Raw genomic sequence first — 16640 nt, forward strand, 5'->3', positions numbered from 1 at the left:
TTGTGAATGTTTTTGCGGGCTTGAGATTGTTAAACTTAGGAAGCTCCATAGCCAGGCAAAGATAGCGGGAACCCTAGTGGCAGTTGGGGGAGGAATTATAATGACATTTGTAAAAGGAACTCTCCTGGACTTGCCATGGACGAATGGAAGAAGCATAATTTTTAAGGAATCAGCAACTGATGTAGAACATACAGATCTAATGAAGGGTGCTGTAATAATCATAGTTAGTTTGTTTTGCCGGTCTTGTTTCAACATTTTGCAAGTAAGAAAATGTTCCAATCTACATACTTTTCATAGTCGATTTCAGCTAAAAATAAATTCCAATCTGCGCAGGCACATATATTAAGATCCTACCCTTCAGTGCTGGGTCTGGCAGCTTTGGTATGCATGTTAAGTTCCGTGGAAAGCATCATACTAGCCTTCCCAGTTGAAAGAGGAAACACAAAAATCTGGTCAATCTTCAACCCAGATGCCAAACTTTTAGCCGTGATTTATGGTGTAAGAATAAACACTCAACTCCTCAACAAAATCAAATATCAAAATATTTTACTTAATTATCATTGCTATTATAATTTTATGACATATGCAGCGAATAATGTCCTGCTCAACCTATATCATAATGGCCTGGGTAATAAAGAAAAATGGACCAGTTTTTGTAAGTTCTTTTAATCCTCTGGGCATGGTTCTCGTCGCAATTTTCAGCTCATTTTTTAGAAAAAATTAAGTTAAAAGAAAATTAAGGGGAAAAAAAAAGTAAAAACAAAAAAAAACAAACCCATGGTTTAGAACTAAAATCATAATTGATGGGATAGGCGACATATAATAGGGCAACGAAAGATGAAGATGTGCCAAGTTTGATTATGCAGTTAATGTCTAATAAAGAGGCTGTAGATTGTGTCAGGGATTTGGATGAGGCTCAAGAAAAATCGGAGAAGTCAATTGAAGAGGCTTTGTCAAGGAGAAGTCATGTGTAGTTATTATGTTTACATGAACCTTGAGAAGCAATGAGAGATTAGAGATTCATCCTAGAAGGTTCTTCAACCCATATATTAGCTTTACTTTTGAATGACAAAACTCTATAGACCATTTGGATGCTTTCAGTCTGGTCATCTTTTAATAGTTTTGAAAACATGCCAGTTATATCAACTACTTTCTTCTTCAATTAGGAAGGTCTTGGATAATTGATTATTTTTCTTTTGTTAATTTGTAAAGAGAAAGAAATTTTGGCATGTGGGAAAATTTTGTTTACTTTTGAATCAACAACATCAATGCCCACCAGCTTCTTGCTTTTGAAAATTTAGACTACCTGGCTACCTAACACGAAAAAGAGGCCATAAAAGAGGACAGTTTGAAGTTTGAAATTGGCTGAAGGGGCCAGTCACCAATCTAATCTACAGTCGCTCAATTCAACATCAATGCCCAACAGGTCGCCTTCTCCGCTTCAAATTCGATTTTGCTGACGGGATTAGTGTTTTGACTTATTTTTTGGCTGCTGAAGATGCGACCATGGTGGAAAATAGAAATTTGTGAAAAAATTTGTAATAATACGTGACATCAGACAATTGTCGTGTGAACACAATTTTTCTACTCTATAAATGAACACCCCAAACCACTATAATATCATTGTAGCAAAACTGAAAGATTTATATAGAGATGAATTTTTTCAAGAAATCACTGCCATACTTGGCTATGATTTTTCAGCAATTTAACCTTGCATCCATGGCGATCATTGTAAAGCATGCTCTGGACAATGGTCTGAGCCCACATGTTCTGGTGGCACTCCGTATGGTCGTTGCTGCAATTCTCGTTTCTCCTTTTGCTATTGTCATGGAAAGGTATCTCTATCTCTAATTTTCTCTCTGAATGAATTCTCATAAAATTTTACAATGTTATTCATATATATTATTTTCCAAGGAACACCCGGCCGATGATGACGCTCTCCACCTTTTCTAAGATCGTATTGCTCAGTTTGTTCGAGTAAGAATTTTACTCACCCACCTACATCATTTTCTTTTACCATAATCAATAACACAGGAGACAGAGTAATATTCAAATATATATATGTTTACAGACCGGTGCTTAGCCAAAATTTCTCCTATACTGGGATGAAATATACTACTGCAACATTTAATGTTTCCATGAGCAATATTCTTCCTGCCATGACATTTATAATGGCTTGGATTTTCAGGTAAATCACTATTCTCAATCCTTGTTAATGTTTGTGATGATTTCTCAATCCTTGCTTTAACTCTTTTTGCAGGCTTGAAATTGTGAAACTTAGGAAGCTACATGGCCAGGCAAAGATAGTGGGAACCCTAGTGGCTGTTGGGGGAGGAATTATAATGACATTTGTAAAGGGAACTCTCCTGGATTTGCCATGGACGAATGGAAGAACCATAATTTTCAAGAAATCGGCAACTGATGTAGAACATACAGATCTAATGAAGGGTGGCGGACTAATCGTAGTTGGTTTGTTTTGCTGGTCTTGTTTCACCTTTTTGCAAGTAAGAAAATGTTCCAATCTACATATTTTCCATGGTCGATTTCAGCTAAAAATAAATTAAAATAATTCCAATCTGCGCAGGAACATATAGTAAGATCCTACCCATCAGTGCTCAGTCTGGCAGCTTTGGTATGCATTTTAGGCTCCGTGGAAGGCATCATACTGGCCTTCCTAGTTGAAAGAGGAAACACGAAAATCTGGTCAATCTTCAACCCAGATGCTAAACTTTTAGCCGTGATTTATGGTGTAAGAATAAGCATTCAACTCCTCAACAAAAAGAAAATATCATAATATTTTACTTAATTACCATTGCTATTCTAATATTATGATATATCCAGGGATTGATGTCCTGCTCAACCTATCTCATACTGGGCTGGTTAATGAAGAAAAGAGGACCAGTTTTTGTAACGTCTTTTAATCCTCTGGCCATGGTTCTCGTCACAATTTTCAACTCAATTTTTCTAGCTGAGAGACTCTTCCTAGGAAGGTATGCATCATATATGCAAAATCAAATTGAAGAGATCAAATGTGAAAACCAAATTAATCAACTTTTTATTGTTACTGTGATTAGGGTTCTTGGAGCAGCTGTGATTATCATTGGACTGTGCATGGTGTTATGGGGTAAAAGCAAAGACCAACGTCATTCAAATTCACAAAACATTCAAGACGAGGAGCCCGTGGCCGCTGCTGCACAAAACGGTCTACAAATGGCTGTAATCAATGGTGATATAGAGAGTCCAAGCCAGTCTAATGTGACTGTTGATGAGGGAACCCGTGGCTCATGTATGACGTAGTAAAGATTTCTAATAACAAATTAACCCCTTATAAATTTATAATATAAAATAAAACCCTTTCGTAAGGGGCTTTTCTCATAGTTACATGTGAACTTATTTATTGCAAATCTCATCAATAATTTTTTTTTAATGATTTATTTTATAGAGATAAATTAAAAATTGAAAGGTATGTTGATGAAGACGGTGAAATTTCCCCATAGTGAAATTTTCCCATGGTGAAATTTTCCCAAAAAAAAAAATCAAATAAACTTAGATTTGTCAAGAAAAAATAAATAAATTAAAGGGCAAGTAAGGAATAACAAAAGTAAAACAAAAAAAACCGTTGATGAACAGTATCAGGTATACAAACGTAGAACACAAATCAAAATCGACCAGACAGGCTACATATAATTGAGCAACCAAAGATGAAGATGTGTTAAGCAAGGTTTTAAGAACCGAATCAAATTATAAATTGTTTTGAAATCTAATTGAGATCAAACCGATCAAGTCATTTTGACCAATCAATCCAACCGAATTTTCAGTTTTATGTTTTTGAAAATGATTTAGTTAGCTCATTAATGAAGGTATACATTGATTTCATGTTCATATACACAATATCACATCCATAACAAAATAGTATTTTATATTTTATGTTGTATTCTCAATTTGAAAATAGATTTTTGCATCACTATTAATTTTACATTAGCAAAATTGCACATTCATGTTGACGCATCTGAGAAAGCTTTTCACTCCCACATCAAATTAATTGATTAATTAATTAATTAATAATATTTTTGCATGTGGATATTTATGTTTTTCTTAATTTGAAACAAATAGGTTTTGTTACCAGTATCATCAATATATTAACATGATATTTATAAAAGCTTAAAAAAATATATATGAATATAAAATAAGTATACATGTTATTATTATCTTACAATCTTGGAATCTATAGATGGAACGGTCTTGACAATATATGGAACCTTAATAATTCTAGAAGGTCTCTAGTCATTTGGACCGCGTGACCTTGTGGAATAATCTACTCAAATTTCTATTATAAATATCATGTTAATATATTTATTCTTTGTCATAAAATTAACTGTCATAGTCAAAATTGATAAATGACAATGACCTTCAATTTATTATTTTAATCTGATTTTGCCGTTTCTGGACCCAATTAAAACTTAAGAAAAATCAAATGACTAAATTAAAGGACCAACCCTGTTGTTCAAAATTGAGGACTAGTTAACTGCATGCACTAACTACATTCAGACTTCTGGCCACTGGTAATGCTGAATATTTGTTGTATTTTATTTAATTATTAACTATTTTGAAAATGGTATTTTCAGTATTAAAAAAGGAGAATTAATTAAATCACCTATATTTCATGAGTAATAAAAAAGTTACCCATAATTTTATGACATAAACCAAAATACCTAGATTTTAAAATATTTAAACGAAAATGTCCTAAATATCTAATAAAATATCAAAACTATCATTTCTTTATTCTATATAAATCATATTTTTTTTGTTTATTTATTTACATATATAATTTTATTAATTATTAGAAAGAGATTTCCAAAGAGAGAAAAAAGTTTGTGATTGTAATTTCCAGCAAGAAAAAAAAGTTCATAATATTTAAGTATTTATACATACTATAACTTTAATTGTTATTACTTTTTATTAATAATACAATTATATATGGTGTTTTATATAATAAATTAGAGTTGTGTAAAAATTAAAATGATAAAAAATTATAGGGGCTATTTATAATTATAATAGCAAGGGGTGAATTGATATTTTTCAATAAAAGGTGTTAGATTTATTAAATAATATTTGGAGGTAAAATGATATTTGATGATATAGGGGTGAAGTGATATTATAAAAAATTAGTATCAAATTAATCAAAGTATATTAATAGTTACAATATGTAATAAAATTATAGAATAAGTGTAATTATGCAATAAAAATAAAATCATAAAACTCAAACTTAATAATATAACACAAATATTTAAATAGTATTTTTAGTTATATTATTTATGTTGATTATATATTTTATTATAGAATTAATTAAAATAATGAGATATATTTCAATTAGATACAGAGAAAAATAAATAAAAAGAGGTAACAACGTAATAAAATATGTTAAAAGTATTAAAAAATTAATTAAAATTTCAGAATGCACCACATTTGGGGATGTTAATTGAAGAGGAGAAGTGTTGATGATATATTTATTAAAATTATTTATTAGATAATATTTTATAAAAAAATATTTATTTATTAAATAATATTTAATAATTAATATTTTCAACTCACTAATATCTTTATTTTCTTTAAAAAAAATATATATCGATCTATATCAATAATATTTATCATCTCATAAGATACATATTATATCATACGATATATTCATCGTATCATATTAATTCAATACACCTTATATTATATATCATTTTTTTTATTTATATCATATCGTATAATAAGATATGTAATATATATCATAGGATACTGATATCATGGTTCAACCAGTTCAACTTATTATCAAATTATAATGAATAGATTTTGCTAAAAAATTTATAAAAAATAAAATCAATCAAGATACTCATACCTAAGAGATTAAAACATATCTTTTTTAAAGAGTAACAATTATTCATTTAATTTCAATGAAATAATTAAAATAAAAAAAGTCTCAATCACATAATACAAGAAAAAAACATAATTTTGTAAATTATCATCTAGAGAACACATTTTAATAGATATGAGATATTTTTTTATTTTTTTATTTTTGAACTTATTTTTCTTTACAAACCTTTAGAAATTTATCCAATTAATAAAAAAATACTCATATTACTCAAAAATAATTAAAATTTAAAAAAATTCAAAAGTCAAATTCAATCAAACCTAATTTTCACCTGTTCATCCGGTCAAACCCGATTGAGTCAATAACAAAATCGGTTTTTTATATTAACCGGATCAGATTTAAAACCGATTCATGATTCAATTGATTGAACTGAATGGTCCAATCCAATTTTCAAATCATTGGTTAAAGCCTTTAACCCAATCTGATTTAATGGGTGTGTTTTTAATGCATTAGTTCAAACAGATAAATCTTAAAAAGTAATTTTTTTATGTTTTTTAAAACATTCATAGATAAAAGTAGCTAGAAAATGATGCAAATAAGAGTGGGCCAAATCGGCTCTAAAAGATTGATCGGACATTGAGATTTTGAGATCTATACCATGTTACAACATACAAAATTCCGAACATAAATTTTGCATACAAGTGAGAAAACATGAGAGGCTGTTTTGCGAAAAATAAGAAAACAGACACAAACAAAAGGAGCCTAACTTATATTGGCAACTTGCCTGGCTTCAATGTCTTGTAATCTAAGAGTTACCGCTCTTTTGTGGGCTTCCAAGCCTTCCACTTCCGCCATGGTTGCAACGTATGGACCAAGCTTTTTCAGACCTTCCTCTGTCAAGGATTGTACTGTCATGCACTTAAGGAAGGAATCAAGAGACACCCCACCATACATTCGTGCATATCCGTATGTTGGAAATATATGGTTTGTCCCGCTTGCATAATCTCCCACACTTTCAGGTGTCCATGGCCCCAAGAACACAGAACCTGCAATAACAATCAAATACAGTTTCAATCCATCTTGCCTTGAGACAAAATGGTCATCAAACTAAGCATTTCTTGTCAACCCCTAGAATAATCACAAATTTAGTTAAGCTTTAGATATGTATTTAATTGTCAACCTATTTCAGGTATTTTCCCCATCAACGGTGTACTTTCGCTTTTATTGGCCTTTACGGTAACCAATCACAAAGCAATACGAAGTTTACCGATGGGATCAACCAGAATAAAACATACCAAGAATTCAATTTATTTACTAAAACGATAGACTATGACTTGCACCTCTAAAGCTAGCGGATATACACAAACATAAAGAAAATTATCAAGGTAGAACACTTCAGAGAACAAGAAGAGAAACATTCTAGAACAATACCTGCATTCTCAATGAAGCATTCCCACTGTTCAGCATCTTTAACATTAACTATCAGATGCTCAGGTGAATACATATATTTGAAAAAGACACTGCCCAAATCAACCAATAATGAAATTAGTTTCACAAAGCAATGGTCAAGACTTCTAATACAATGAAATGCAAACTTGAAGACAAAAAGTAATACAAGAGACATGCATATATACCAAAAAGATGAAGAAAAAATAAAATCAATAAAACATCTTTCATTAAAATTCTGAAAGTCATTATGATTTCAAGATTTTCCAAGCGCAAATTTAAAACAGTTTTTCTTATTGTAACTAAGGCTTCCATCACAAATCCTCAAAAACACTGCATGAGTATAACTGAAAAGCCCAAAAAAGTATGGACTTGCTAAGAAATTAAAATTGGAGAGGCTAGGTAGAGTGAAAATCCGGAAAGGTAAATATTAGGTGCATCAAATGTATACCTAAACCAGTACTCACTCAACCTGTAATCATATCATAGAAGTTAAAAGTACTAACAAAACAGTCAAAATAAATTCATTCAGGTTTGGAATTAAGAAAGCCAAGAAAGAAATAAGAGAGTTAACCTCCATCATATCACGAGCAAACACTGTGTAACTGTGGCTAAGAGCTTTTGAAGCAAACTCTCCTCTTGGAAGGTCTTGACACTGCTTTCTGATTTCCTCTTCGTTAGCTTTTAGATCAACTCAATCCCCAGCAATTACAAGAACAACTTGACTGCCTGGCCCATGCTCAGCCTAATCACCGATTGAAGGCATTAGGTTTGATTAAGCAGAAAAAACTAGCACGAATCATACCAAATTCATCCATTCATGTGAAAGAAATAGATTTTCTGGTTCAGGACATCAAATATAAACAAGCATGAAATATAATGAGTTCAAATAATGACAAAAGATTGTTTGAGATTGGCCTCCAATGCAAGATGTACTTTAACAGAAAACTTATCAGTTTATCCAGACACTCTATTACTTAATAATTGAAAAAAAAAAAATTATAACTATGGATTTTTGAAGTGGTTCATTTCTGCTCATACTGAATCATAAGATCTAAAATCGAACACATACTTGGTAAATGTCCAAACAAAGGACAACTCATCCAATTAAAATTTCATATAACTCATAAATAATACTATGTTAACAATTAACAGAATAATAGAAGCAAAACTATAGTAAAGTTCAACCTCTCAACATACAACAGGTACATCTAAAATCACAAAAAGTAGTTTTTGTCACACCCCACCCAAAAGGAAACAGGATATGAGTGAAAAATCCCAGTTGTGTGCAACTTTATATTTAAAGTAGGAATACTAACTTCAAAAAATATAATTCTTTATTTTGGATGTTACAATTTGCAATCAACTACCTGAGAGAGCATATCTGCAGCTATATGAACAGGACTAGCATATTTGTCTGCAATGACTAAAACTTCTGAAGGACCAGCAGGCATGTCAATTGAAATCATTGCTTCACTGTTCTGTTGAGCAGATACAAACATGAATAAACCAAATCAAAATGACCAGAGAAACAAGTCTGCACGTTTATCTCTTATTTTAAGATGGATACCTGGATGGTCTGCCGACAACAAAGCCTTCACTGGGCTACTTCATCAGCTCTTACAATCTCCCCTGTATACCATTCTCAGTTACAACACAACATGCAATGGAACAGGAAAAGTAATACAAACATAGAAGATAATGAAAATATGTATTGTATTGAATATTTTCCCATGAAGTTTACAAATTAATTCTCTAATACAATGACTATTTCCATTTACTGCTACTGCTAATCAATTACAATTCTGGCAACCATTTAATCTCCAGAAAGTTACACCAAAAACTCAGTTGAATCCCCACAGTGCATGCTCAGCATCCGAGAGAACCACTCTCTCCCCACTTTTCCTTAGTTGTTTCACCTGCCTCCCTTTCTCAACTCTTTCCACAGCTACTTCTTTCTCTCCTTCCCCTGTTTTGCCACGTTTCATATTTTTAGTGGCTGGTTTTGCATTAGGATAGCAGCCCCCCGATTTTGCATTTGAGTAATAGCCTTCTGATCCCTTTCTCCAACTGTTACAATTTCTCCCTTTTATACCCTCTCTTTTCCTGTGGGAAATATATATATGAGTCCTAACATTTTACCTTTACAAGAATGGAAAATAAGCTAATCTTAAGTCAAGGAAAAGAATACATACTTGGAGAATCATTTTTGCTGCTGTGACATACTGATTTCCAGGCCCAAAAATCTTCTCAACCTGCAAATTGATGAAGAGGAACATTTTTTGTGTCAAAAGTAACACAATTTTCAATAATTATTTTTTTAAATCTGTATTTGAACTACAAAAACTTAAAGCAGTGAATTTTATGTTAAACATCTCTTTAACAAAGAAATTCATACATTCAGAATAATGAAAATGTAAAAAACATGGATTGCATTATCTATCAATGTCTTGCATTTATAAACTATCAATCAATTCATCTAAAAAACACAATTATACTCAAACTGAGATAAATATTTTAAGCAACTGACAAAAGAAATGAGAATACATATCAGAATTAAATTACACCAAGACATAAATTTTCAGAAAATTGATACCTTTGGGCAAGATTCTGTCCCCCAAGCCATAGCAGATATGGTCTGTTAAGCAAAAATTGTTAAATTATATAAAGCTTATATTTTAAACCTAAATAGGAAGCTAACATTGAAAAGAAAATACTCCTTAGTACACAACCACATATCAGGATTGCTTTACGCATACAAACCTGTGCTCCTCCAGCTTTAAGGATGTGAGTCACACCAGCTTTCTTGGCACAATACAGTACCTCCTGCAATAAAACATTGAATAGCTCACAGTAAGTGATCTCTCCATAGAAATCTAACGGGAAAGAGAGCAATCTTTCCAAATCATTATTCAACCAGTGAAATTCCTTACATATGCTGCCATCCTGACTTGGTGGAGTCGCCAGAACAATAGTTTTACACCCAGTAATTTGAGCAGGCTGGCAAACATAATAAGTTCAATGTTAATTAAATCCAGCCAACTTCAACAAACAATTAAAGTTGATAATGTAGTCGGTAAACTAGGACAATTAATTCATACTATACACTAGAATAACTTACTACTGAAAGCATCAAAGCAGTTGATGGTAAAACAGCAGTTCCTCCTCGTACATAAAGACCAACAGAACCAATGCTCCTCGCCACCCTTTTGCATTTAACACCCCGACAAATTTGGAATACTTCAACATTCATGTATAAAGCAGAAAAAGAAGCAGGCAATAGTGTTGACTTACTTTCATATTCTCCACACTTTGCTCAGCTGATTTCTGAGCAAGATGAAAAGCATATATGTTGTCGTATGCCACATCAAATGCTTCTTGAATAGCAGGGTCAAGCTGTAAGACAACAGTGGTTTGGATAAGAGAAGTACTAAATGTTTAAAAAAAAAAAAAATCATAGTTAAGATATCAACAAGAAGCTTAAAATAACTATTTCTCTTGAATATACACAATTAAATAGAGTACCTTTGGGTCAGGAAGCTCAGAGACATTTTCAACAATTTTGTCAAGTTTCACTTTATCAAACCTCTCAGTGTAACTGCAATAAGAATATACAAGCAGAGATTCCTAATTATAACAATACAGATCTAATTCCACAAGCCTTCAGGAAAAACAACTCAAAACAACGAATAAAACAGAAGATTATGAAAGGAATAAAAGAAGCACTGACTCTTTCACTGAAGCGTCTCCTCTATTCCGAACATCAGAAACAATCGGTTGGCCCTAAAACAAAATAAATGTATCATTTTTCAAATACTTGATGCCCAGACTCTTTAGAAAAGGCCTTGAAAAACAAAATGAAAACTAACCGTGCTGAAAATAGACAAGAAATCAATACGAGGTCGAGTCTTCAAGTTTTCCACCTCGGCATTAGTAAGCTCTGACAATCTATAAGACTTCATCGAACACCTTGTTCTAGTACAATTTAACCCTGTGACAACAATACAGAGCAACAACAATATCAATTGGAGTTCATAATGAAGTAGTTCACAATTGCTTCACACAAGAGCACTTCCGAATAAAATGAAGTACCTGAGGGAGAGAATAGTGAGTTTCTACGCGCAACGAAGAATGGAAGACGAGATTTCTGCAAAGGTTTAAGAAAAACGGTGGTGCGGTTAAAGCAGAGAAGCTGAGTGTCCATCATCAGTCACAGTCAACCTTCAACTCAAATTATTTAAATAATTAAATGATTTTTTATTTTATTATGAGAGAAGAGGAAGACGAAGCTTACGCTCTCAACTGACGGCTCTGATTTTGAAGGGGAGGGAAAAGGACGAAGACGACTTTGCTTTGTTTTTAGCTGTATGTTAAACACACAACAGGACATTTTTAAGTACCCAACGGCCCATATGTTTCAATAATGGGCCTGGACATGGTCTTCGGTCTCATGTAAAAGATGGGAGGGGTTGGGTCGTGTTGTTATTAGGCGTGGTTCATCCGGTTTGGGGGCTGTGTCGGACAAGACCCATCAAATTGCAGGTCATGTCAGCCTATTGGAATAACAACTTTTTTTTTTTTCTGTTGGTCAACCCATAAATCCTAATATGGCTCACCTAGTTTGTAAGCCTAACACAGCCCGTATAATTACGGGTTGTACTAGTATGGATCGCGCCATTCTATGAAAGGTCAGGTTGGCCTATTTCCTTAACACCTCTATGTAAAATAACTTCGAAATTAAAGATATTATATTAAAAATATTAGAAAAATTATCTTATTAGATCCCTTTTATTATAATTATAATTTTATCCCTAATAAAAATTAGTAAAGAGGACATTATAAAAATTATTTTTACAAAATAAATCTTTTTTTATTATTATTATAAAAATTTGATTTCTTATAGACAATTCAACCTAAAAAAAAAAGATTTTGGTTTGTTCCTCCTTAAACGAGAAGAGTATTCTCCTATAAATATGGAGATGAGGAGAGGGATAAAAATAGCTAAAATCCTCACAATTAGAGATGAAAATTATCTCCAACTCGTCCCCTTTTTAACCTATCCTCTCTCTAGTTTGTTATCTTTCCTATATATCTTCTAAATTTTTATATATTAAATTTATTTTCAAAATTTTTAAATTATTATAAATATTTTTTTATATTTAATAAATATTTTATTATTTTTTTAATAAAGTTGGAAAGGAAAAAGCGTGAGAAATTTTTCTCGTTAGGATGGAAAGGAAAAGAGAAGAAAAATTTTTCTTGTAGATTGGGACAAGAATTCCTTATTGTCCTCGTATCAAGAACAGGGTAGAGACAAGGGAAGATTTCTTTTATAAAAACAGAAATTCATCCTGGAAGCTTCTTCAACCCATATATTAGCTTTACCTTTGAATGACATAACTCTGTACATCATTTCCATGTTTTCAGTCTTGTCATCTATTATGTAAAAGCTTCGTAGGGTGCACGTGGTCTAGTTTATTATGGTTTCAGAGTTTTTTCAAAATCAAACTAAAAAAACTATTTGAAAAAATTTTAAACTAAACTAAATTATTTTAAATTTTAAACTAATCTAAACCAAATTTAAAAGATAAGATTTGGTCCTAGGATGTAATTCAAAAAAACCAAACTTATTTAAATATTATATATATAAATAAAATTGAATTATATTTTAACCGCCAAAAGACTTGTTCCCACTAAAGGTGTTCATGGGTTAAGCCAGGCTACATAGGGGTTGGCGGCAACTCCTAACATTTAGTACATGCCAACGCCTTATATTTAAGGTGGCGTCACGTCAACCCCTTCAATTTTTTATTAAGGAGTTGGCACCCACCCCTAATAACGCGAACCCCTAGCCAACCCCCAAATTTGGTGGCCAACCCCTCTTCCAAAACAACCTTCCCAAGCCAAAATTAATTTTCTGACTTTTTTTTCATTTTTAAAATAGCAACAATTGGCTAATTAATAATATTATTAAAATTATAATATTTAACAATATTTTGATTTACTTAATTGAATTCTGATATAATTAAATTGAATTTATTTACGTGGAATTCAAATTAAATTAATTTTGATATGATACAATATATTTATGTTTCTGTTTTATAAGAAAACATCACCTGTTGTCTTGTCATTATTTCACCTCTGCAAATCCAACAAATTTCATCGGTCGATTGCTCACTGAATTTTTTTCGTGTAAATCTGTGCTAACTCTAGATCTCTCTTTTATGGTATGTTTAAAATAAATATGCTAAAGATGAAATTTTACTTCACATGAATTCTATTGCAAAAATCATTACATTATCTCTCCTCTGCAAGTCAAGTTATTCCTTGCAAGCTTTTAAAACTTTTAAAATTATTCCCTACAAGCTCACGTGAATATCTAATTCATTTTTGTCTTGATTTTTGGGATATATATATTAGTGTATTCTTTACATATTCAACACCAAGTACTTCAATACATACTCTTCATAGGTGGTTTCTTGGATTATATTTTCATATGTTGTTTTAATATGAGATTGATGCTAACTAAAATTTCGACAGATAAGATCAACTGAGTTTACAATTTTTGTACATTTAATCTAAAAAATTTAAACTCAACAATTTTAAATTCATTTGATTTTATCTAACACATATATATAAATCTTGTTTCAAATGCTGATACTAAATATCTATATATATTCTCTCTTTATAGTACATTAAAAGCAAGTAATACTGTAAAGTTTGTTTTGGTTTCTCAAAGTTGAAAATAAGGGTAATTTAGACATTCTACCATATAAAGTGATAAAAATGTTTAGAGTGTAAAAAATATTATATAAATGTATACATGGGTCCAAATGAGAGTAAAAGTTTCAATTTCCTCATAAACGAACTGTAGAAAGATTTATACAGAGATGAATTTTTTCAAGAAATCACTGCCATACTTGGCAATGATTTTTCTGCAATTTAACCTGGCATCCTTGGCGATCATTGTAAAGCATGCTCTGGACAATGGTCTGAGCCCACGTGTTCTGGTGGCACTCCGGATGATAGTTGCTGCCACTTTCATTTCTCCTTTTGCCATTGTCATAGAAAGGTATCTCTAACTCTACTTTCTCTCTGTGTGAATTCTAATCAAATTTTACAGTGTTATTCATATATATTATTTTCCAAGGAACACCCGGCCCACGATGACATTCTCCACTTTTTCTAAGATCGTATTGCTTAGTTTGATCGAGTAAGAATTTCACTCACCCACTTACATTATTTTCTTTTACCATACGCAACAACACCAGAGACTAATATGCAATTATATATATGTCTACAGTCCTGTGTTTGGCCAAAATTTGTACTATACTGGGATGAAAAACACTACTGCAACATTTACTGTTGCCATGAACAATATTCTTCCTGCCATGGCAGTTATAATGGCTTGGATTTTTAGGTAATTGACTATTCTCAATCCTTGTGAATGTTTGTGATGATTTCTCAATCCTTGTGAATGTTTTGGCAGGCTTGAGATTGTTAAACTTAGGAAGCTGCATAGCCAGGCAAAGATACTGGGAACCCTTGTGGCAGTCGGGGGAGCAATGATAATGACATTTGTAAAAGGAACTCTCCTGGACTTGCCATGGACGAATGGAAGAACCATAATTTTTATGAAATCTGCAATTGATGTACAACATACAGATCTAATGAAGGGTGCTGTACTGATCGTAGTTGGTTTGTTTTGCTGGTCTTGTTTCATCATTTTGCAAGTAAGAAAATATTCCAATCTGCATATTTTTCAGTCAGTTTCAGCTAAAAATAAATAAATTGAATTAGTATAATTCCAATCTGCACTATTTTTGCAGGCACATATATTAAGATCCTACCCATCAGTGCTCAGTTTGGCGGCTTTGGTATGCATATTAAGCTTCATGGAAGGCATCATACTAGCCTTCCTAGTTGAACGAGGAAACACAAAAATCTGGTCCATATTCAACCCAGATGCCAAACTTTTAGCTGTAATTTTTGGTGTAAGAATAAACACTGAGCTCCTCAAGAATATCAAAATATCATAAAATTTTACTTAATTACCAGTGATGTTCTACTTTCGTGATATATCCAGGGAATGGTGTCTTGCTCAAACTATCTCATAATGGGCTGGTTAACGAAGAAAGGAGGACCAGTTTTTGTAACTTCTTTTAATCCTCTGGGGTTGGTTCTCGTCGCAATTTTCAGCTCATTTTTTCTAGCTGAGAGACTCTTCCTAGGAAGGTATGCATCATATGCAAAATCAAATTGAAGAGAAAATGTGAAAACAAACTTAATCAACTTTTTGCTGTTACTGTGATTAGGGTTCTTGGAGCAGTTGTGATTATCATTGGACTGTACATGGTGTTATGGGGTAAAAGCAAAGACCAACGTCGTTCAAATTCACAAAACATTCAATACGATGATGCCGCCGCCGCCGCTCCACAAAATCATCGACAAACGGCTGTAATCAATGGTGATATAGAGACTCCAAGCCAGTCCAATGTGATTGTTAATTAGTGAACCCGTGGCTCATGCATGAAATATTTCTTTGTATGAAAGTAAAATACAGCCCCTTAGTTAGGGGCTTTTCTCATAGATACATGTAAACTTATTTATTGCAAATCTCATCAACAATTTTTTTTTTAATGATTTATTTTATAAAGATAAAGAAAAAATTGAAAGGTATGTTGATGAAGATAGTGAAATTTTCCGAAAAAAAAAAAAAATCAAATAAACATAGATTTGTCAAGAAAAAATAAAGAAATTAAAAGGAAATTAAGAAAGAAAAAAAAAAAAACATGGTTGATGACAAAACTCTGTAGACCATAAGGATGCTTTCAGTCTAGTCATTTATTATATAGAAACTCCTATAGAATCTTATGTAGGATTGATGTTTTTAGAAGAAAAGTTTTTGAATGAGTAGTATTATGGGTATAATTTTATATATAAATAACGATATATAATCATATGTTTAGACAGTTAAAAATAAAAAATAATATACTACTTAATCATATAATAATATATCGTTGTTTATATATAAAAATTATGTATATTGTATTATCCTTTTTGAATTGATTGGTCTAATATGGTTAGTCACATTAGTAAAATTATTAAATTTTTATATATATTAAATAATTTGTTAAATGATATTTTTAATAAATATTTTTATTAAAAATATACATCGTATCGTAGGATATGTATCATATCATACGATACATCTACTATATCTTATTAATTCAATACATCTTATATTATATATTTTTTCTATTTATATTATATACTTTTCCCATCAATGGTGTGTTTTCGCTTTTATCGGCCTTAATGGTAACCAATTATAAGGCAT

At 31.6% G+C, this 16640-nt stretch overlaps 2 protein-coding genes and 1 pseudogene across 2 annotated transcripts; 2 read left to right on the plus strand and 1 right to left on the minus strand.

Annotated features, from left to right (window-relative positions):
* The first annotated feature begins 1653 nt into the window (after positions 1 to 1653).
* LOC123205336 (WAT1-related protein At2g39510-like) lies at positions 1654 to 3297 on the plus strand. The gene is made up of 7 exons (XM_044622288.1): positions 1654 to 1835; positions 1915 to 1977; positions 2072 to 2188; positions 2261 to 2504; positions 2585 to 2749; positions 2842 to 2990; positions 3075 to 3297. The coding sequence occupies exons 1-7, from the start codon at positions 1654 to 1656 to the stop codon at positions 3295 to 3297; spliced, it is 1143 nt and encodes a 380-aa protein (XP_044478223.1).
* Positions 3298 to 6459: 3162 nt separating this feature from the next.
* On the minus strand, positions 6460 to 11637 carry LOC123205337 (annotated as a pseudogene).
* Positions 11638 to 14193: 2556 nt separating this feature from the next.
* Positions 14194 to 15814, plus strand: LOC123205338 (WAT1-related protein At5g13670-like). Its single transcript, XM_044622289.1, has 6 exons — positions 14194 to 14375; positions 14607 to 14723; positions 14793 to 15036; positions 15133 to 15297; positions 15390 to 15538; positions 15619 to 15814. The coding sequence occupies exons 1-6, from the start codon at positions 14194 to 14196 to the stop codon at positions 15812 to 15814; spliced, it is 1053 nt and encodes a 350-aa protein (XP_044478224.1).
* The last annotated feature ends 826 nt before the right edge of the window (positions 15815 to 16640 follow it).

This window comes from Mangifera indica, unplaced genomic scaffold (assembly GCF_011075055.1).
Source record: "Mangifera indica cultivar Alphonso unplaced genomic scaffold, CATAS_Mindica_2.1 Un_0003, whole genome shotgun sequence".
NCBI classification, from domain to species: Eukaryota; Viridiplantae; Streptophyta; class Magnoliopsida; order Sapindales; family Anacardiaceae; genus Mangifera; species Mangifera indica.

Excerpts from the sequence above, each read along its gene's own strand:
- LOC123205338 (XM_044622289.1), top strand. The coding sequence starts at position 14,194 with ATGAATTTTTTCAAGAAATCACTGCCATACTTGGCAATGATTTTTCTG. Across the intron at positions 15,037-15,132 it reads CTTGTTTCATCATTTTGCAA|GCACATATATTAAGATCCTA; the intron begins GTAAGAAAATAT and ends CTATTTTTGCAG. Across the intron at positions 15,298-15,389 it reads TTTTAGCTGTAATTTTTGGT|GGAATGGTGTCTTGCTCAAA; the intron begins GTAAGAATAAAC and ends TGATATATCCAG.
- LOC123205336 (XM_044622288.1), top strand. The coding sequence starts at position 1,654 with ATGAATTTTTTCAAGAAATCACTGCCATACTTGGCTATGATTTTTCAG. Across the intron at positions 1,978-2,071 it reads GTATTGCTCAGTTTGTTCGA|ACCGGTGCTTAGCCAAAATT; the intron begins GTAAGAATTTTA and ends ATATGTTTACAG. Across the intron at positions 2,991-3,074 it reads GAGAGACTCTTCCTAGGAAG|GGTTCTTGGAGCAGCTGTGA; the intron begins GTATGCATCATA and ends TACTGTGATTAG.